General features: G+C 45.4%; 1 protein-coding gene across 1 annotated transcript in view; it reads right to left on the minus strand.

Moving 5' to 3' along the window:
• Positions 1–21,289, minus strand: part of EIF2B3 (eukaryotic translation initiation factor 2B subunit gamma) — a 95,844-nt gene that overhangs the window by 66,085 nt on the left and 8,470 nt on the right. Inside the window, exon 3 of the mRNA XM_020987571.2 lies at positions 19,404–19,546. Within this exon, the coding sequence (XP_020843230.1) occupies positions 19,404–19,546 (143 nt within the window). The remainder of the gene's footprint in view (positions 1–19,403; positions 19,547–21,289) is intronic.

The following is a 21,289-nucleotide window of genomic DNA, read 5'->3' on the forward strand; positions in this document are numbered from 1 at the left end:
CAGAGGTGGGGCAACTTGTCTATGGGAACACAGTGAGGCTCCTGGGGAGCAGGAAATAGCCTATGTGGCCATGAGCAGCTCCCTTCCAGCCTTTGCATGTGGGCTTCCTCGCTGCAGCCCCTCTGAGGCCTGGGGGGGGAAGGGGGAATGTACAGCAGGCCCCCCGCACTCCTGCCACCCTGTCCACTGTCCCACCCCACACCCCACCCCTCAGACCAGGCTGCAGCATGTCTGCAGCTTTATAGAATACAACTATTCTCTGAACTTCAAAACACTCAAATAAGTGGGCCTCTAATAACTCAGACGTTAGGGTGATTATCCCCATTTTCCTAATTGTAAGACTGAGGCCTAGGGAAGGACTAAGTGTGATTTGCCCAAGGCCAAAGAGAGAATCCTGTCTAGCACTCCAAGCCCTGGCTCCAGCCTACCTTGCCAGCCTACTCCACAGCACCCCTCCCACAGACAGTCGGGCCAAGTGAGCCTTTAAGCTGTTCCATATACGGGACATTCCATCTCCCATCTCTGTACCCAAGCTGCTCCCCAGGTCTAAAATGCCCTCCCCGCCTCCTCAACTCTGCCTTGAAGAATCCCTCATTTGCTTCAAAGCTCAGCTCCTCCTCACCCCCATCCCCACCACCTTGGCATTTCTGTGGCATGTATAGGGTTTCTATTTCTATACGATGTTATCTCTTCAAAACAACAGAGGCTCCTTAAGCATGAGGACTATTCCAATTCTGTCCTTGCAGCCACAGTGCCTGGCCCACAGCGGGCACTTGATAAGCATTTATTAATTTTTTTCTATCTTTTCTTACACTTCAAGAGCTTCAAAAGTATGGATTTTGAGAGCTGAAAGATGACTGCAAGCATCTAGTCCAGCCCAGAACCAGGGAGCCTCACTCTCTTAATCCTCTACCTCTTAATGTAGCTTCAGATAATGTAGCACTGTTGATTTTGTGGAACTAGGGGTCCACTCAAACCCCCAGCTCTTTTTCACACGAACTGCTGTCTAGCCACGCCTCTCCCATCTTGTACTTGTGAAGTTTATTTTTTTAACTTTGCATTTGCAGCCTCCTGGCTTACTTCAAGTCCCAAGAAAAGAACTAAGTAAATCCAGGAACAAAACTAATAAAACATTAATAACCATCTGATAAAATAAGTCCCAAATTTAATGAGTTTCCAGAAACAGGGCTTCTAAAAACCAAGGCTCCAAATAAATCATAAACGGATCATCAAATTGAAGAGAAGAGACAGGCGTGGCGGCAGAAAGCCCCAGAGCCTGGCTAGGTTCTGGTGGCAGCTCTGTGACCACCTTCAAGACCTTCAGAGCATTTTGGCCTTACTTGGAGGCTTCGCTTCTTCCTTGGCAAAATGAAGAGGCTGGACTCACAAATTTCAAAGGGTCCTGATAGCTCAAACCTTCTAGGTCTTAAAGTTCTCCCCAACTGGAGCATCCTCTGAACACCTATCAATGTGACCTTGGGCGTGACATTTCAACCGTTTGCGTCTCAGTTGTGTGGTCTACAAAATAAAGGGACTGATTGCTAGGCACTACCTAAGGAGATTAACAACAGAAGGAAAAATCCCATGTATACCAAAATATTCACACCATTTTTTGTGGGGGATCAAAGAACTGGAAACAAAGTGAGTACCCATCAATTGGGGAAGGATAAACAAATTATGGACTATTATTGCACAGTAAGAAACAACAAATGAGGCCGGGAGGTGATGCAGTGAAGAGTCTTCTACCTGGAGCCAGACCTGAGTTCAAATCTGGCCTCAGATACTTATGAGCTGTGTGCCCCTAGGCAAGTTATCTCTAACCTCTGTTTGCCTCAATTTCCTCATCTGTAAAAGGGGGACAGTAAAAGGACCTACTACCCAGGGTTGTTGTGAGGATCAGATAAAATCTGCAAAGCACTTTGAAAACCCAAAAATTCTAATTAAATACTAGCTATTATTATAATAAAAATATAATAGGATATTATTGCACAGTAAGAAACAACTATGAGAAATTCAGAAAAAATATGAGTAGACCCATATGAACTGACACTGTGTTGTATGCTGCGGGGGGGAAGTAGGACACATCTGGAAATGATGTCCATCAATAAGACTAAATTAAGCTAAACTAAAGGGGTTGACCTCAGATCCAGAGATCTCACTGTCAAAGACATAGTAACCAGAATATTCATAGCTGCACTTTTTGTTGTGACAAAGAACTGGAAACAAAGTAGATGCCCATTCATTGGCAAATGGCTAAAACAAGTGTGAGACAGGAATGTATTGCCGTGTTACTGCACTAGGAGAAATGATGCATGTAATGAATGCAGAGAAGTATGGGAAGCCTTATATGAACTGATGCCAAGTGAAGTAAATAGAACCTGGGGAACAATATAAACAATGAAAACAACCTAGATGAAAAACACCAGAACAAGGGAAACTGAATGACACAGATTTCAATGGCCAAATCCAGCCAAAAGAAAGAAGGATGAGGAGGCACCTCCCCCTACTTTTTTTTGCAGATGAGAGGGGCAATGAGTATGAAACCCTACAAACGTCAGACTTTTCTGATGCACTGGGTAGCTCTGAACTGGCTTTTTTTTCCCCTCTCTTTTAATTTTTCAAATAAGGAGCGGCTAGGGAGGAACATATTGGGAATTATAGATGATGTAAAAATAAAAGAAATCCACAAAAATGTATCCAATGTAAATAAAATGCAGTCCCCAGAACTGGCAGAGAGAGAGAGAGAGAGAGAGAGAGAGAGAGAGAGAGAGAGAGAGAGAGAGAGAGAGAGAGAGAGAATTTCTGTCCCTTCTAGCTCTAAATCCCATCTACAACCTTGCTTAGGTAAAACCCTTCCATACTTGATTTTCACAGGGTTCTGTAAGTATTAAAACTTGGATTGCTACCATAGGAAATAAGGTCTGTCACAGGAATCAAGTTCCATTTCACATTCTCTCTGTTTTTCCCACAATCACTTTCTGAAGAATTGACCAATTTTGATGAAACTTGAAACATTCCTGAAAGGTATCAAGTTACATCTTAATTTTGTTTTGTGGTTCTGTCTGCCAGGTTGAAACAAAACAACAGCCAATGCATATTTAAACAGGCGGATCTTCTGTAATTTTTAACAGATTTCACTGAAATCTGGTACCTGAGTAGGGCACAAAATTGTGTGATTGATTAGACCGTGTTAGCATGGTCCCCAGAAACACTGGTGCCATGGAGTCTGAAACAGGCAGCCTCCTCCTCTGTACTTTCCATCACAGTTTGTACTAGTTAATCTACGATCACTCCCTAAATTCTGGCCCAAACTCTAGAAAGTTAGGTGGCTTAATTCCATTCAACCAGAATTTCTTAAAACACTTCCAACATGCGAGGTCCTATACTAATCAGTGGACATACAAAGGAAAAAATAAAATAGATCTAGGACTTGGGGAAAGAAGCTTACATTCTCCTGAGAGTAAACACGTGCACAAATAGATAAAACATTTCCACAAAGTAATTTGGGGTAGGGGAGTGGGGAAGAACACCAAAACCCAGGGAGATCAGGAAAGGTCCTGTGAAGATTACATTTATGTGGAGTCTGGAAAAGAATAAGGGATTCCAAGGGAAGGGAAGGGGGCCAGAAATGCCTATTCAAACATCCGGAGGTGGGGGATGGAATGTGCACAGAGAACAAAAAGTGGGCCAGCAGAGAAGAGAGAGAGAGAGAGAGAGAGAGAGAGAGAGAGAGAGAGAGAGAGAGAGTGTGTGTGTGTGTGTGTGTGTGTGTGTGTGTGTGTGTGTGTGTGAAGGATGGCCACAAGAGAGCAGTCTGCAAAGGTAGGAACTACACTTTTAATGCAATCTGTTTCTGTATTTTGCTCTCTCTGGTTTGGATATCAGTACCATATTTGTGTCATAAAAGGAATTTGGTAGGACTCCTTTGTCCCATTTTTCTAAATCGTTTATATAGCATTGGGATTGATTGTTCTTTAAATGTCTGGTAGAATTCACTTGTGAATCCATCTGGCCCAGGGGATTTTTTTCTACAGGAGCTCACTGATGGCTTGTTTAATGCAATCTGTAATAACAAAGGCTTTGGTGAATTCCATTTCCTCCCGAGGAAGGCCCTCCACAGCCAGATTCCAACCTACCTTTCCTGGGTCTTTTCATACCATTCTCCTTCACACATTAAACATTCTGATTAAAAAAGCCAAATTGCAGGCAGCCTGTCATAGGGTCCAGAGTTGAACATGGCATCAGGAAGACCTGGGTTCAAATCCCAACTCTGACACTTACTTGATCAGTCAAGCAGCATTATGACAGACCTACTATGCGCCAGGTCCTGCAATAAGTCCTGGACAGACAAAGAAAGCAAAGGGCAGCCCCTGACCTCAAGGAGCTCCTGGTCTCATGTTACAAACAAGTTACAGAGCGGATAAATGGGGTAAGAGAGGCTTCCTGCAGAAGGTGGGATTTTAGCTGGGACCTGAAGAAAGCCAGGGAAGCCAGAAGGCAGAGAATAGGGGAGAGAGCATTAGAGGCCTCGGGCATCAGAGAGCCAGTGAAAATACCAGAGCCAGGAGAGGCAGCGTCCTGTGCACAGACCAGCCAAGATGCCAAGGTTCCTTGATCACAACGTACAGGGAAGACGAGGGGTCTTTGGCATTCAAGAGTACTACCGACCCCTTCTATTAATTATCCACTAGCAATAATTAATAATGTGATTAATTACCCAGAAAAAAAAACCACATCAACGTACAGGGAGGGTTGTAAGGTGTAAAAAGACTGGAAAGGTGAGGGGAGGCAGGTTCTGAAGGTCTTTAAAAACTAAAAAGGATTCTATATTTGATCCTGGGGATGATAGGGAGCCATTGGAGTTTGAGGGGAAGGGTGGGCGGGGTAAAATGCTCAGATTTGTGCTTTAGAAAGATCACTTTAATAGCTGAATAGGAAATGGACTGGAGTAGGGAAGAGATAGCGCAAGCAGACCCACCAGCAGCTACTGCCGTAGTCCAGGAATGAAGTAATAAGAGCCTGCACCAGGATGGTAGAAATGCCAAAGGAGAGAAGCAGGCACATGCAAGAGGTAAAACTGACAGTTATTGGTAAGAGATTGGATATGGGGGATGAGAAAGAAGTCAAGGATAAAACCTAGGTTGAGAGCCTGGGTGACTAGGAAGAATGGTGGTAGCCTCCACGACATAAAAAAGTTAGGAGAAGTCAGTGTTAGACATACTAAATTTGAGATGTCTATCCATCACCTAATTTGAAACATCCAATAGGTAGCTGGAAATGCAAGACCAGAGATCAGCAGAAGAGGGTAGGGCTGATAAACAAATCTGAGAGTCATCTGCACAAAGATAACTGAATCCATGGGAGCTGGGAAGATCACCAAGTGAAAGTGTAGAGAAAAGGGTACCGTGCTTTGGGGGGTTGCCCTCAGTTACAAGGTATGGCCTGGATGAAAATCCAGCAAAGGAGAGAGAAGTAGGCTGACAGGTAGGAGAACCAGGAGAGAGCAGAGTCACAACAACCCTAGGGAGAAGAGAAAATCAAGAAGTGGGTGATGGACAGTGACAAAGGCTATGGCCATTGGACAATTTGGAGCTTGCCAGAAATTTGAAGAGAGTATGACAGAATGATGAAGTTAGAAGCCAGAAACACCTATTGTAGATGACTTTCTCGAGGAGCTTAGCTATAAAAGAGAGGAGAGATTTAGGGCAATGGATAGAGGGGACAGACAAATCAAGTAAGGGCTCTCTGAGGATGGCGATATGTGAGTATGTTTGCTGGCAGCAGGGAAGCAGCTGGTAGACAGGGATGGATTGAAGATAAGTAAGAAAGTGGGGATGACAGAGGGGGAAATCGGCTGGAGAAGATGGAATGGAATGGGATCCTTTGTATATGTTTACCTTGGTAAGGAAAAGGGCCCCCTCTTCATATCAGACGGATGAAGGAGAAAGTGACAGGAGGAGTCTGAGGAATGTAAGATAAAAAGGTGCAGAGAAGAGGGAACTCATGGCAAATGGCCTCAATGTTTCCTGTAAATTGTGACACAAGATTCTCAGCTGACAGGGTAGGGGGAAGAGGGAGCCACAGGAGCTTTGAGGAGAGATGGAAAAGTCTGAAAGAGCCGCTGTGGTGAGTGGGATAGTGAATTAATCAGGAAGGTATAAAAAAATGGCCTTGCTGCAGCGCAGCTCCAGTTGGAATTATGTAATGCAAATTTACAGCAGGCCCATTCCACATGGCTTTGCAGCTTTCTTCAACTTTGTTCAGTGGTACATGAGAAGAAGCAAAGGCAGTGGATGGTAAAAATAGTCAAAGGCTGGGATGTAGCTGGGCACAACAGGATGAGGGTTAGAATAGACTCAAAAGGTGAGCGTGATGCTGAACTGGTTTACTAAGGGAAGAGAAAGTAACAGTACAAAGGTGATGGCCTTGAAAAGAATCGAAGGGTAGAGGAATTAAGGGTCACAGCAAGGGGCTGCAAGGCAGAGGGAGAAAAGAAATAACAACAGGCTGTGATCAGATAAAGGCATTTCAGAGCTCATGAACATGGAAGTGAACTGTAGGTGATGGCAAGATCCAAGGTATGAGCACCTCTGAATAGGTGTAGCGCAGTAAAAGGGTCATGGTCGTGGGAAATGAGCAAGCTGGCAGACTGGGAGATCAGAGTGTTTGAGGTGTTATCAATATGTCGATGCCCGAGAGTAAGAAGGCAGAAGTTGGGGAGGAAAGACAGTCTGTGAGCCAGGCACTTAACGACGGACGGAAGAAAGGAGAAAGGAGAGTGTACTGGAGGTCTATATACAACAGCTACCGGAATTTTGAGTGGCTGAACCTCAAAGGAGGAGTGGTTACTGAGTGATGGTGGTAGAGGCAGAGCCCAGAAGCGATGACAGGGAGCAAGGAGTATCCTGACTCCACACTACATCAGTGAGAAGGGGACATCAGTGAAGATCAAACCAGTGCTAGAAAGGGAGGCCAGCCTTATATAGCAGGCTCTTAACGAATTGCCCGGGATTGAAAGCACTTCTTCCAAGGCACACTAAAATCCATGAGTTTTAAGGCTCTCAAGCTGGAGACCAATAATCAACAAAATATTTCTCACAGAGTTAGTACATTTCAGAGGATGAACAAAATAGAGAGAAAAGGAAGAAGCTGGAAGAGGCACAGGGCGAGGCCCCAAGAATCATGGGGTGGGAACTGAGAACATGCCACCAAGGGAGGCAGATGGTGAAGAGGGTCAGGAGGGCCTGGGGGAAAAGAACTTCAAGTCTTCTCCAACTGGAGAAATGGTAAGTCCACCAAGATGAGCTCTGAAGACCCCTTCCAGGGTTGTCCCCTCTTGGGATCTAGGGCCTCTGGGATCCAGCAGAACTTCCTCTATTTGGTATTAAAAGCTCTTCATCACCTGGCCCTCATCTCCTCTTCCCACCTTCCCACACCTTACAATCCAGACCAACCAATCTTCTCCCTGCTCCAGAAATAATATCCCGCGTCCCTCCTCTGGGCCAATAGTCAGGAGCCAACAAGGGAAGCAACCTGAGGCCACCTTGCCAGCCCAGCTCAAAAAAAAAGCAAAGGTAAGAGGACTGAGAGGTCATCGACATGTACCTGACATTCTGGGGCCAGGGTCTGGGGTCTTCCCTGATAGAAGCCTCTTTAAATGATGAAACCATAACAAAGAGAGAGAGGAGATGGGAGCAGAGGCATTTTCTGTTCTTCACAGCACCATGGGACTTAGAACTGGAAGGGAAATTTAGAGGACATCTAGTCCAATGCCTTCTATTGTATACATGAGGACATTAAGTCCCAGAGAGGTAAAGTGACCCACCCGAGGTTATACCACGAGTAAGCAGAGGAGCCAGGATATGAACCCAGTCCTACTCACTTTAAATCCAGGGTTCTTTCCCCTGTACTATGAGTCCCTTTCTCTTCCTCCCACCCTTTCCCTCCCTGCCAGCAGAGGAATGGACAAGGGAAACAGTGGTGTGAACTGGGGCTCGCCTGGTCTAAACTGGATCAAGGGAGTCTGGGATTGCAGCCACCCTGGTTAGTCCTGCCACCTTAGCTGAGGCAAAGCCACCTAGCACCCAGAGGCCAAGCACAGACTAGAACCTTCCATGCCACATCAGAGATCACTGCCACTGAACATAAAAAAACCAAGGAATGAGAGAAAGACTGCGCTAGCCAGCCCTACTCCTGATACCAGGTAGTCCTCTTGCTGCCCCCTGGTGGCCCCAACACTCCCTAGCCCTTGTCAGGGCCCTCCTGTGGCTACATGCTCTGAGTGCTGGGGAGAAGACAGCGGACGTCAGATAACAGGAGGGCACTCCCCCATGCCCCAAGGATTGATTCTACAATCAGGACGACTGGGGAAGAAACCTGTGAAACAAAGATAAGTGGGATCACTATGAAGAAGGAGGAATTTGAGGGGTTCAGGGAAGGCTTCATGGAGAGGGCATCTCAGAGCTCATCTAATCAATCTTGTCCATTTTCCAGATGAGGATACGAGAAGGGACAAGTTCCACAGCAAACTGGCAGCAGAGCTGAGGCTCAAACTCCTCCCACAACACCGCAGCTGGCAGAACTTCCCTGCCCCACAATATGTGATCTTAGCCAGGCTGAGAAGCAAGCCCAGAAATGCAAAGTTATGTTTACTGGCTTTTGGTCAGGAGAAAGTAGCTCCAATTCCCAAGGATAGCTCAATGCCTATTTCTACCCTCACTTGCATTCCTAAGAATCCTTACCCCTTCAACAAAGGAGCAGTCTACACCAAAGAGAAATACAAGAGCACAGGCTCCTTTCTCCTATTTGTGGTGAATTTGTGCAGGTGTTTTGGAAAAATGCTCCTAGGATATGAACACATTTTCTTCTTCCCCATTCCTTATGCACATTAACAATTTCAAGCACTGCAGTGAAAGGGCCAAGGAGCACCAAGCCCCCAAGAAGACAAAGCTGCAGCAGAAACAAGACAAAAGGGACCAGCTTCCCCTTGCATTACAATCAGAAACATCAGGTGGCTCGGGTTAAGCTCTAGTCTCTGGCACCAGGACACAAAACAGGAGTCCTTCCAAAATGAAGAACAAGAAAATTCCCTCAAATGATGGGCCTATTAAACAAGTCAACTGATTCTGGGACAGCTGCAGGCTCAGGGCTTACAAGGAGCCTCGGATGCAGAGAATGCCAGAACTGCTTCCTGAGAGGTGAGTCTGACTGTCCAGGAAGTCCTCAGCCGCATGAGGAGGTCACGAGTCCGGGTGCCTGAGGCCACTCAAGCCTCACTTGACACTAGCACTCCCTGGGCAGTCCAAAAGGTCCTTGGCATCATTATTCCAAGTATTTATGAGGTATCTGTCTCTGTGCGGCACTGAAGTATGAGCTAGGAAAAGCCAGTGAAACAGAAACACACCCTGCGTTTGAAGAATCAGAACGTAAGACCAACAATCTAGCACTGCCACACCTGGGACAAGTGCCCAGGACCACCAATGAGTGGCAGCACCTGGTGCTCTGGGGCCCAAAGGATCCAGGGCTTCAGCTGGAGTGAAAGTGGTGGGGGCTGAGGCAAGAAGCAGGCAGGGCCTTCATTCACACCGGCCTAGCCAAGCACCAGAGGTGCAGCCAGCTGAGGCTCAGGCGCCAGGGATTGGCCGCTCTCAGACCCAGAGCAAGCAATTCATCAATCAATCCATCCCCAAGCACCTGTGAAGCCCCGGTTCTGGGCGGGCACTTCAGGGGGGGGTATAGAGACCAAAATGGAAGAGTCCCTGCCTCTCTGCCTGCCTTCAAAGAGCTGACACTCTACCAGGGGAAACAAACTCTCCAAAATAGGATATATAAAAGAAATCCAAACTGCAATCAGTAGAATTGTTTTAAAAGCTTGCATTTGTTAAAGTGACAGAGTCCTTTCCAAAAGGAGAACAAGTTGCCTGTTTGTTAGGAGAACCCGAAGGAATGAACAGCATCAAATAAGCAAACAATACCTGCCCCCCCCCAAATCACCAAAAGAAGGGAATACACTAGACACCCTGAGGGTGGCTCCACAAAAGCTGTGGCCACAGGCCATTTACTAGCCCCTCTTTTAAGTGGCATCACGTGGCATCCCATGCATCCAGGATGGGTCAGCAGCAGACTTGAGCCAGCCTGAGGGTGGGCAGGGGAACAAAGGCTCACACAGTCAGTGAAGCTTTAAAATGAAGGCCAGACCAGGCGGTCAAGGATAGGTCTGGGGGCCAGGTCACAGAGGGAGAGGTCAAGGGGCCAAAGGTCACAGTGAGAGGAAAAAGAAGGTTGCTGTAAGGGGGAGAGGCAGAAAGAGGAAAGGGAGGGAGAGAGCCACGGCCACAAAGAAGTACTTCACACGTGCTTCTCCAATGTGTGCTTGGAGCCGTAATTCCAGGGAAGGGGGACATCTGAGGTGGGCTCTGGGCTGAAGGGAAGGGGGTGGAGGTGGCGGAAGCAAAGGCAGAGGATGAGGGTGAAAAAGATTGGGGAGGGGAGTCAATGCGAGTGCTGAAGTCTTGGAAGCTGGTGAGAGAACAGGGGGCAAAGGGGAGGAAATGGAGGGTCAAGAAGACCCCAAGTCTGGTCCTGAAGTTACTGAGAAAGTTGGGACAATGGCCCAGAAGGAAGTTTGACATTGAAGGTGCTTCACAGCCTGGCTCTGACCTCTTCCACAGCTCCCTGACCCCCACCTTATGGCCCAGCACAGGGCCACAGATTCCTTCAGCATCCTGTCTGGTGAAGCCTAGGGATCCCTTCTCAGAATAGTGCTTTGTTTCCTGAAATTCCTAATTGAAGGACATTCTAACCTTCAGTTAGGGGTTAATAATAATAAAGATGTAATTTTTTTTCCCATCTAAGTTCAAAGACCCACTGAAATCTTTCCCAATCCATGGACCCCAGATTAAGGACCTGTGACCTAGTCAACCTGGCCTTTTTGCTGTTTCTCATACGGGATGCACTTCTTTCCATCTCCAGGTCTTCGCATCGGCTGTCCCCCATGTCTGGAATGCCCTTCTTTCTCACCTTTACCGCTAAGAATCCTTCCTTCAGAACTCAGCTGAAGCCCCTTTCTCTACATAAGACCTCTCCTGATTTCTCCTCCCCATACCACCAGACGTTAGTGCCCTCCTGACTCTATTACCTTGTATTATTTTGTATGAAAGGTAGTATGATAGATGAAGAGCTTGCCTCAGGATCAGAGGGACATGGGTTCAAGTGCTGCCTTGGTCACCTCCAGGCTGTGGGGTCCTGGGCAAGGCCCTCTGACCTTCTGAGCCCTGGGCAGCTGTCTAAGACTCTGGGCCGCAAAGAAGGCAGCAGAAGCTCCCCAAAGAAAGCACAGATCACCACAAGTACAGTCTGCATTAATTTTACACAGTTATGTCCCCAACAGATCAGTCTATAGCTATTTGGGGGAGGAGACAATCTTACTGCCTCCTTGGCATCCTCTGCACCTCCTCGCCCAGTGCCTGACACCCAGCAGATACTTAACAAATGTTTCCTGATTGATAAATAAACATAAATAAACTAAATAAAATACACACTAAATTAAACAAAATAAATAAAATAAATAAATAAACAGCCTTAAAGATAGGTTACAAGAAGGCTCACAGGGACCTAAAAGGAGTGGAGTTCTCAGATGTGGATGTGAGGGAGGGGAGGTGGCAATGGAGAAATAGACTGGGAGTGTCGGGGAAGAACAAGGGGCTTGGGTGTCTGTCTGACCAGCCCTGGACCCATCCCTGGGCCAGCAGAGGCAGAAAAGCCGCCTCCAACTGGAAAGCAAATGGAAGAACGCAGCTGGTTGGAGGTTACTCGGGCAAGTCACACAGCTCCTTCCCGTGCCCGTTCACCCATTTAATTAAGTGATAAGATGCCCAGGAGGCTGTGCCACTGGATCACTGAGTAGATGGTATATGGAGGGACTTAGGGTCTTTCCAGAAACCTGGAAAGGCAGAAGAGTCCAGGTTATGAAGGGCTTTGAAGGCCAAACAGAGGACTTTATAGCTGATTCTAAAGGAGACAGGAAGCCACCAGAGTGTACTAAGCAGGGGGTGATGTGATCAGAACTGTGTTTTAAAAAGATCCTCTCAGTGAGAAGCATAAAAAGGTACACAAGAAAGGGAACTCATAAGGGACTTAATGAGTTTAAATTGTTTACATTCCTATATGGGAAGATAATATTTGTAACTCATAAGACCTTTCTCCTTATTAGGGTAGTTAGAAGGAGTATATATAGACAGAGGACACAGATGCGAGTTGAATCTAAAGGCATGATATCTAAAAAATAAAATTAAGGGGAGACAGGAATGTACTGGGAGAAAGAGAAAGGGAGAGGTAGAATGGGGTAAATTATCTCACAGAAAAGAGGCAAGAAAAAGCTTTTATAGTGGAGGGGAAGAAAGGGGAGGTAAGGGATAGTGAGTGAACGTTACTCTCATCAGAATTGGCTCAAAGAAGGAATCATATACACATTCAATTGGGTATAGAAATCTATCTTACCCTATAGGAAAGTAGGAGGGGAAGGGGATAAGAGAAGGGGGGTTTGATATAAGGAAGGGCAGATTGAGGGGGTGCGGTAGTCAGAAGCAAAACACTTCTGAGGAAGGATAGAGTGAAAGGAGAGAGAGAACAGAATAAACGGGGGAGGGGTCGATACGACAGAGCATGATACAGTTAGCAACAGTAACTGAAAAAAATTTTGAAGCAAGTTTCTCTGATAAAGGCTTCATTTTTCAAACATAGAGAACTAAGTCAAATTTATAAAATTTATAAAAATGAGAGCCATTCACCAATTGATAAATGATCAAAAGATATGATCAGTTTTTAGATGAAGTAAGCAAAGCTATCTATAGTCATATAGAAAAATATTCTAACTCACTATTGATGGGAGAAATGCAAATTAAAACAATTCTGAGGTACTACCTATTAGATTGGCTAATAGAACAGAAAAGGTAAATGACAAATGTTGGAGGGGATGTGGGAAAAATGAAACTTAATGCACTCTTAGTGGAGTTGTGAACTGATTCAACCATTTTGTAGAGCAATTTGGAACTACACCCAAAGGGCTATAAAACCAGACATAGCCTTTGACCTAGCAATACCACTACTAGGTCTATATCCTAAAAGAGATTTAAAAAAAAAAAAAGGAAAAGGGCCTATATGTACAAAAATATTCATAGCAGCTCTTTTCTGGGGGTAAAGAATTAGAAACTGAGAGAAAGCCCATCAACTGGGGAACGGCTGAATAAGTTGTGGTACGTGATTACCATGGAATACCATTACATCAAAAGAAAGGATGAGCAAGATGCTCTCAAAAAAAAACCTGGAACGACTTACATGAGCTGATGCAAAGTGACGTTACTGTGTACAAAGTAACAGCAATATTGTAAGATGATCAACTATGAATGACTTAGCTATTCTCAGCAATACAATGATCCAAGACAATTCTGAAGAACTGATGAAAAATGCTATCCATCCCCAGAGAAAGAACTAATGGTGTCTGAATACAGATTGAAGCATACTTTTTTACTTTCTTTATTTTTCTTGAGTTTTTTTTTGTTTTCTTTTCTTTTTTTTTGTCTAGATTTTCCTTCACAACATGAGTATTAGGGATATGTTTTGCATGACTACACCTGTATAACCTATATTGAATCTCTTGCCTTCTCAATGGGGGGGGGAAGGGAGAGAATTTGGAACTCAAAAGTTTTAAAGACGGATGTTAAAAATTGTTTTTACATACAACTGGGAAAAAATAAAATGCTAAATAAAAGCTAAAGGAGAAGAAGAAGATGATGATGATGGATGATCCTCTTGGCAGCTAAGAGAAGAATGGACTAGAAAGGAGAGTCTGGAGGCAGGGAGACCAACTAGAAAGCTCTCTCCAGGTAAGAAGGGAAGAACTGGCTTCATCAGAGTAGTCCAGGCCATATGAATGGAGAGAAAAGGAAGTATATGAGATGTTGTGAAGGCAGAAATAACAAGATAACAGATGGGATTTTTGGAATGAGTTTGACAGAAGAGCCAAGGATGACATTATGGTTGCCGGCTGACTTATACCAGGGAAGCCAGGAAGAGAGGAGGGTTTGGGTAAGGAGGGGGGAAATGATAATGTTGACTTTGAGATGCCTATGGGACACACAGTTCAAGATCTCCAAGAAGCAATCTCTCATGTTTGGGATGAGAAGTTCTAGCTATCATCTATCTGAATCATCTGCCTAGAGATAACTGAGCTGATGAGCTCACCAAGGAAGACAATATAAAGCAGCAGCTTCAAACTCAAATAGAAACTGACCCCAGGGAGCATACTGATTGAGCAAACTACAAATTAACATTATCTGTGTTGTACTGTATTTTTATTTCATTAAACATTTCCCAATTACATTTTAATTTGATTCACTCACAGGTACGAATTTGACACCTCTGCTGTAGAGCAAGCATTTTCAGTTTGGGGTCCCTGAGCTTGTTTTTAAAAAGATCTTGATAATTGTATTTCCATATAATTGGATTCATTTGTAATCCTGTATATTTTATTTTGTGCATTTAAAAACATTACTCAGAGAAGGGGGTCCACAGGTCAACAAGGCTGGAAAAGGGTATAGAGAGAGAAGGGAACAGGGCCCAGCACAGAGCTCGGGGGATATGCAAGGTTAGTGGGCATGGCCCAGATGGAGAGCCACCAAAGCAGACTGAGAAAGAATGACCCTAACAGCAGGAGGAGAGCCAGGAGAGAGCAGGGCCACAAAGTGTCACAAAAACCAAGAGAAAAGAGAGTGTCTACAAAAAGGGTGATCAAAACTCAAATGCTTCAGAGTGGCCAAGGGTGAGGACTGAGGAAAGGCCATTCCATTTGGCCATGAAGAGCACTGATAACTTCGGTGGTTTTGCTTGTTTTTGTTTTTGGGGGTTTTTTGCCCTTTTGGTGAGGCAATCCGGGGTTAAGTGACTTGCCCAGGGTCACACAACTAGTAAGTGTCATGTGTCTGAGGTAAGATTTGAACTCAGGTCCTCCTGACTCCAAGGCTGGAGCTTCATCCACTGTACCACCTAGCTGCCCCCTTCACTGATAGCTCTGGAGAGAACAGTTTCAAGTTAGCTAGAATTATTGAGTTCTAGGCTTCCAGGAGCCAAGATGGTGGAGTAAGAAGTAAGTCGCTCTTACCTTCCCTTATTAATCCCCGAAAGCCAAGAAAATATCACCTCAGGAAAAACCCTGGGACAGCTAAACTAGAAGAAAGACAGGGTGCAGCAGTCCAGTAGCCCAGGTAGCTTGAGGGATTAAAGGGAAAGGCACCTCTTGCCCTGGAGGAAGGGGAGCAGTACAGAATGTGAAGCATCCCAGCAAACCCCACCTCAGCATACCAGGAGATCCTGAAACCCAGGTGGTAGAGCAGGCAAACACCAACATCAGGACCCCTAAGTGCCTCAGTGAGGGAGGCAGAACTGGTGGAAACCAGCTTGGAAAACCACCAGGTGCCTTGGCATTCTACAGCAACTGGGTCTCACAGTGCCTCAGCAAAACTAAGGGAAGCAGTACTCCAAGAGCCCCCAGGTAGATAAACACCTTGCAACATCTATGTGAAAGGAGCTGAAGAAAGCAAAAGGAAGGAAAGGCCTGGGCAAGCAGGAAATCTCCAGTGGCCACACTACCCAGTCCTACCCCTAGAGTTCCAGCCCAATACCAGGTAATCTGCCAGAACCCTACAGCCTCCAACCGCCAACATCGAAGGCCCCAGCACACAAAGCCAGTAACCAGGCCCTAGGCTCCAAACACAAGAAGCTTGAGTCAGTGCCCTCTGCTCCCCAGCAGGAGAGCTCAATCTCTTTAAAGGCCAGGAAATAAGCAAACATCATAAGCAAAAAGAAAAGTATGATAAATTCATATTACAAGAACAGTGAAGATCAAGGCAGAAATTCTGAAGGACAACATTGTCAACAAACCCACATCTGGAACCTCAAAAGGGAATATGAACTCTTCTGAAGCCCACAAAACCTTCTTAGAAGAGCTCAAAAAGCATTTTAAAAGTCAAATGAGAGAGGCAGAAGAAAAAATGGGAAAAGAAATGAGAGGTATGCCAGAGAAAATCAATAGCTTGGAGAAAGAAGGTCAAAAATTAACTATAGAAAACAAGTCCTTAAAAAATACAATTGGCCAACTGGAAAAAAAGTACACTGAAAAAAACAAGTCCCTAAAAAATACAATTGGCCCAAGTGGGGAAGGAGGTACAAAATCTAATAGAAGAAAACAATTTATTAAAAATTAGAATTGGGCAAATGGAAGCTAACGACTCTATGAGAGAGCAAGAATCAGTCAAATAGAAACAAAAGAATGAAAAAATAGATGAAAACGTAAAATACCTCATCAGCAAAACAACTGACCTGGAAAATCGATCCAGGAGAGACAATTTAAAAATTACTGGTCTATCTGAAAATCACGATGAAAAAAAGAGCCTGGACAGTATCTTTCAGGAAATCATAAAGGAAAACTGCCCTGAGATCCTAGAACCAGAGGGTAAAATAGCCATAGAAAGAATCCACTGATCACCTCCTGAAAGAGATCCCAAATTGAAAATGCCAAGGAATATAGCAGCCAAATTCCAAAGTTAACAGGTCAAAGAGAAAATATTGCAAGCAGCCAGAAAGAAACAATTTAAATATCATGGAACCCCAGTCAGAATTACAAAGGACCTTGCAGCTTCTACATTAAAAGACCGCAGGGCATGGAACATGATATTCCATAATGCAAAAGAGCTTGGATTACAACCAAGAATCAACTACCCAGTGAAAACGAGCATGATCTTTCAGGGGAGGAGATGGATATTCAATGAAATAAGGGACTTCCAAACCTTTTCTGATAAAAAGACCAGAGCTCAACAGAAAATTTGATCTTCAAATACAAGACTCAAAGAGAAACATAAAAAGGTAGAAGGGACAGAAAGAAACAACATGTAATTAATAATGGCAAACTGTTTACATCCCTACAAGGGAAGATGACACTTGTAACCCTTGAGAACTGTATTGTTATTACACCATGTTAAAGGGGTATACATAAAGGGGGTGGGTATAAACTGAATAATAAAAAAAAATCTAATCAAGTGAGTTAAATGGATCCAAGTAAGTGATACTGTACTGAGAGAAAAGGAAAGGAGGCAGACAAGGGTAAATGACATTACAGGAAAAGGCACAAAAACCTATTACAGCAAAGGGAAAGAAGGGAGGGAGATGAGCATCGTTTGAACCTTACTCTCATCAGACTGGGCTCAAAGAAGAGAATAACGTAATCAGTTAGGTATAGAAATCTAACTTTCCCTATAAGCAGTAGGAGGGAAAAGGGGAAAGAAAAGGGAGGGGAGATAGAAGGGAGGGAAGAAGTAGTAAGGGTAAAGGGGAAGAAAAGGGAGAGGGCTAATAGAAGGGAGGCGGGACTGAGGGAGGAAGTGGTCAAAAGCAAAATACTAGTGAGGAGGGGAAAGGAGAAAGAAAAGCATAAACTGGGGGGGGGGATAAAGGACGGAAAGAAAGACACAGATAGTAATCATAACTGTGAATGAATGTGAATGGGATGAATTCTCCCATAAAATGGATAGCAGAACGGATTAACAACCATAATCCTACGATATGTTGTTTACAGGAAACACATTTGAAACAGAGGGACACACACAGGATAAAGGTAAAAGGCTGGAACAGAATATATTATGCTTCAGCTGAAGTAAAAAAAGCAGGGGTAGCAATCCTGATCTCAGCCAAAACAAAAGCAAAAATAGATCTTATCAAAAGAGATAGAATTGTTGAGTTCTAATCAGTGAGAGGGAGAGGGAGGACAATGGGAAGGAAAAGGAGGGAGAGGGAGAGGGAGACAGAGGGAGAGATTGGGGAGAGAAAAAGAGGGAGGAAAGGATAGGGAGGGAAGGAGAGAAAAAGAAACACAGACAACGTGAAGGGGGAGTGGAGAGAGGAAGAGAGGGAAAGAGAGGGAGTAAGGCGGGGGTGAAGAGAGGGAAGGAGAGAGAGAATGTGAATTCTAATACACACACACACAGGCTAGACTAAGAGGACCCTGCAAGCTTTAAAAAGTCCAAAGGATGTTGGAATGCCCATTCTCTCCTCAGCATCCCAGCATCACCTCTCCTGGTGTGGCAGCAGCAGCTAATTAGATTCTGCATCAGGAGCCAACAGACTGGGTCTTGACTCCCACTGCTTAAAGGAGCACCCACAAATAGGAGAAGAGAACTTCCCAGCAGCCATGAACCGTGCGCTGCCCCTTTGCCACACATGGTCTCTAAGCTTGAGCCCACTTTCCCCTGGACTAAGCATGCACTTGCAGACGAGTGGAGCACAGTCTTCTGGGGGGATGCTTCGTGCCAACTTTGTACTGCATCACCTTAGCAAATACCTTTTCTACAAGCCACTTAAGGCTGGCTGACTTAACTGATTTTCAACTGATCGTCTTGAAGGGGAGCACACTGGTGGGGATTCCAGACAACCCCATCAGAGTCCCTCTCAGCTCCTGGGGAGTACCCCTAGACTTGAAGTTTGTCTGGGAGATGGTCTGAGGACCATCAGCATTTACACGGGCTAGACTGAGCAAGTTGTGTCCACTGTCTGTCCTCAAGCAGACAGTGTCCATGGCCACCCCTGATTTTCAGTCAGAAGTTGTGGAAACACTCCAGAAAGATGAGTGGGGATGTTCCTTTACAACACAGACTCATCCCTCTAGCTAACCTGGCAAACAGGAAGTCCTAGCACCTATGTCTGAGACTGAACTTGAAACAAAAGAGGGGAACGGTACAGAGGCAGACTCAGATTAACCAGAGGTTGCCTCAGAAGGGGAAGACTCAGTGAGAGGGAACAGAAAAAGAGGACGGATGGGAAGCCACAAATCTACTGGATACCGCTCGCAATTTCTTCAGAATTCTACTCTACTGACTGACCAAAATCCAATGACCAACTTATGAAATAACCAAAACCACAGTCAGCTTTTCCCCGGCCCCTTCCTCCCCTCCACATAAAACAACGCCAAACTACTCTCTAACAGTCACTTCCTGCACAAGCTAAGATCGACTCGGCGGCCTTCTCGGCTTTCTTGTCCATGAAAATTTTAGCCACCACCACCAAAAAAAAAAAAGTGAGCAGCAGCAGGACTGAGACTCACCAGGCAGGAACAACTTCTTCTTGGTTTTTGTTGTTGTTGTTGCTGTTTTTGGCTAGGCAGTGGGGTCAAGTGACTTGCCCAGGGTCACACAGCTAGTAAGTGTTATGTGTCTGAGGCTGGATTTGAACTCAGGTCCTCCTGAATCCAGGGCCGGTGCTCTATCCACTGCACCACCTAGCTGTCCCCAGCAGGAACAAATTCTTAAAAAGTCCCTGTAAGGTCGAGTGAGAATGAATGTCCAAGAACAAAGACCTACCTTAATTTTCTGAGAAATGTGGCGCAGAGAGTCGGCTGTGCCCATGTCGGTCTCGTCCGTGATGCACACCACATCGAGCTTCATCTTGAAATCTGTGTAGGGCAAACACTTCTGCACGTCTTTGGACGTCACCACAATTACTTCTGTAGCAAAAAAGGAAAAAGAAAACTGCAGCCACTTTCTTATACAACAGATCAGCCATTTCTCCCAGATTTTAGCCATGCTGCAAGCACGAGCAAGTGGAGGGTAAGGATCTCACTTTGACAGACACCCCAACTTCTCAGCCTACAAAACAAGCAGGACATTTTACGAAGTGCTCAATTCAAACGTCGATCAACATGAGTGTTTCCACAAGCCAAGAAGCAGAGAAAGGGGCCTCAGAGCCATAGATCTCCATGAGACGCAGGGGGCGATCTGTCAGAACTCTATTCAGAGGTGCAGAGTGGTTGTGCCTCCAAAAGGCCATTTTCTCATCCCTCCCCCAGAGATGGCCATCAGAGGGGGCACTGGCATGCTTCTCACCTCCTGACAGAGAAGGGATGAACTCAGGGCAGCACGCAACACATACGTTCGCACGTGGTCAATGTGAGGATCTGTTTTGTTTGCTTATGCTTACTTGCTGGGATTCTCCCCCCAGTATTGAAGGGTGGGATGGGAGGAAGAGAAAAATCAATTTTTCTTAATAAAGTTAACGTGTTTTAAAAGGGTATATTGCCAGCTGAGTCACAGTTCTCTTCAATGAGAAGCTACAAATGACAGCTTCGAGGTTCAACCTACATGAAGAAAGCACGGCTATTCGGGAAGATTCTGCTCGGCTCCTCTCACCTACTCCTTCCACGCCCTACGGTAACTGCCCTAGCCACTGACCTCCCAGCTTCCTGTTTCCCTGAGAAGCCAGCCACAGCCACCCCACCCTCCCTGCCTTGTTCAGCCTCTGCATCATCACCCACTGCTCCCTCCTCTATCCTTTGAAGCTTGACCCCATTCCCTCCCTCCAGCCACTGGCAGGGCCCTCTTAATAACAGCAAGTGCTTCACTTACATTTCCATCTCACACTCTCCCTGTCTGATCCAGCCATTCCACTTTGGGACAGGTCAGAGCATTGGGAAGCTGGCCTTCTCTGAAGCTGTCTATGTAGCTCCCCTGAGTCCTGGGGGGCCACAGGTCACATCCCTCTGTACATGACAACCCTTCAAATCCCTGAAGACGACTACTACATCTTTCATAAGTCTCTTTTTTCCCACACAACTCCCATCCTCATATGGCACGATCCCAAAGCCGGTCACCATGCTGGTCAATCAATCTGGGGCATTCTCCAGACAATCCATGAGAGCTCGGACTGACCAGGGCAGAGCACAGAGGGACTACCATCTCCTATCACCACTATAAGGAGTGGGAATGCCAGCATGCAATTGTGGACGTAGAGTTGGCCTCAGAGCCAGGAAGCCCTGGGTTCGAATCCTGCCTCTGACACCTTCTGGCAGTGTGACCCTGGGCCAATGACATCACTCTCACTGCCGCAAGCTGCTCTCTAAGATTCTAAATTGCGCAGAAGGTGCCCACCTCCATGGGTAGAGCAAGATCCTCACCAGGAACCCACGGTACCAAGGAGCTATACAAATATTTTTATCATTTCATCTTCACAACAGCCCTTCAAGGTAGGTGCTATTATTATCACCATTGTACAACTGAATAAACTGAGGCAGGCAGAGATGACTTGTCTAGGGTCACATACAGCTAGTAATCATAATGATAATAGCAGCTAATGTTTAAGAAACCTTACTATGCGCTAAGGGCTTTACAATTATTATCTCATCTGATCCTCAGGACAACCCTGCGGGGTACAGGCTGTTATTATCCCCGTTTTACAGATGAGAAAACCAAGG

This window comes from Phascolarctos cinereus, unplaced genomic scaffold (genome assembly GCF_003287225.1).
Source record: "Phascolarctos cinereus isolate Bilbo 61053 unplaced genomic scaffold, phaCin_HiC Scaffold_5;HRSCAF=322, whole genome shotgun sequence".
Classification (NCBI taxonomy): Eukaryota; Metazoa; Chordata; class Mammalia; order Diprotodontia; family Phascolarctidae; genus Phascolarctos; species Phascolarctos cinereus.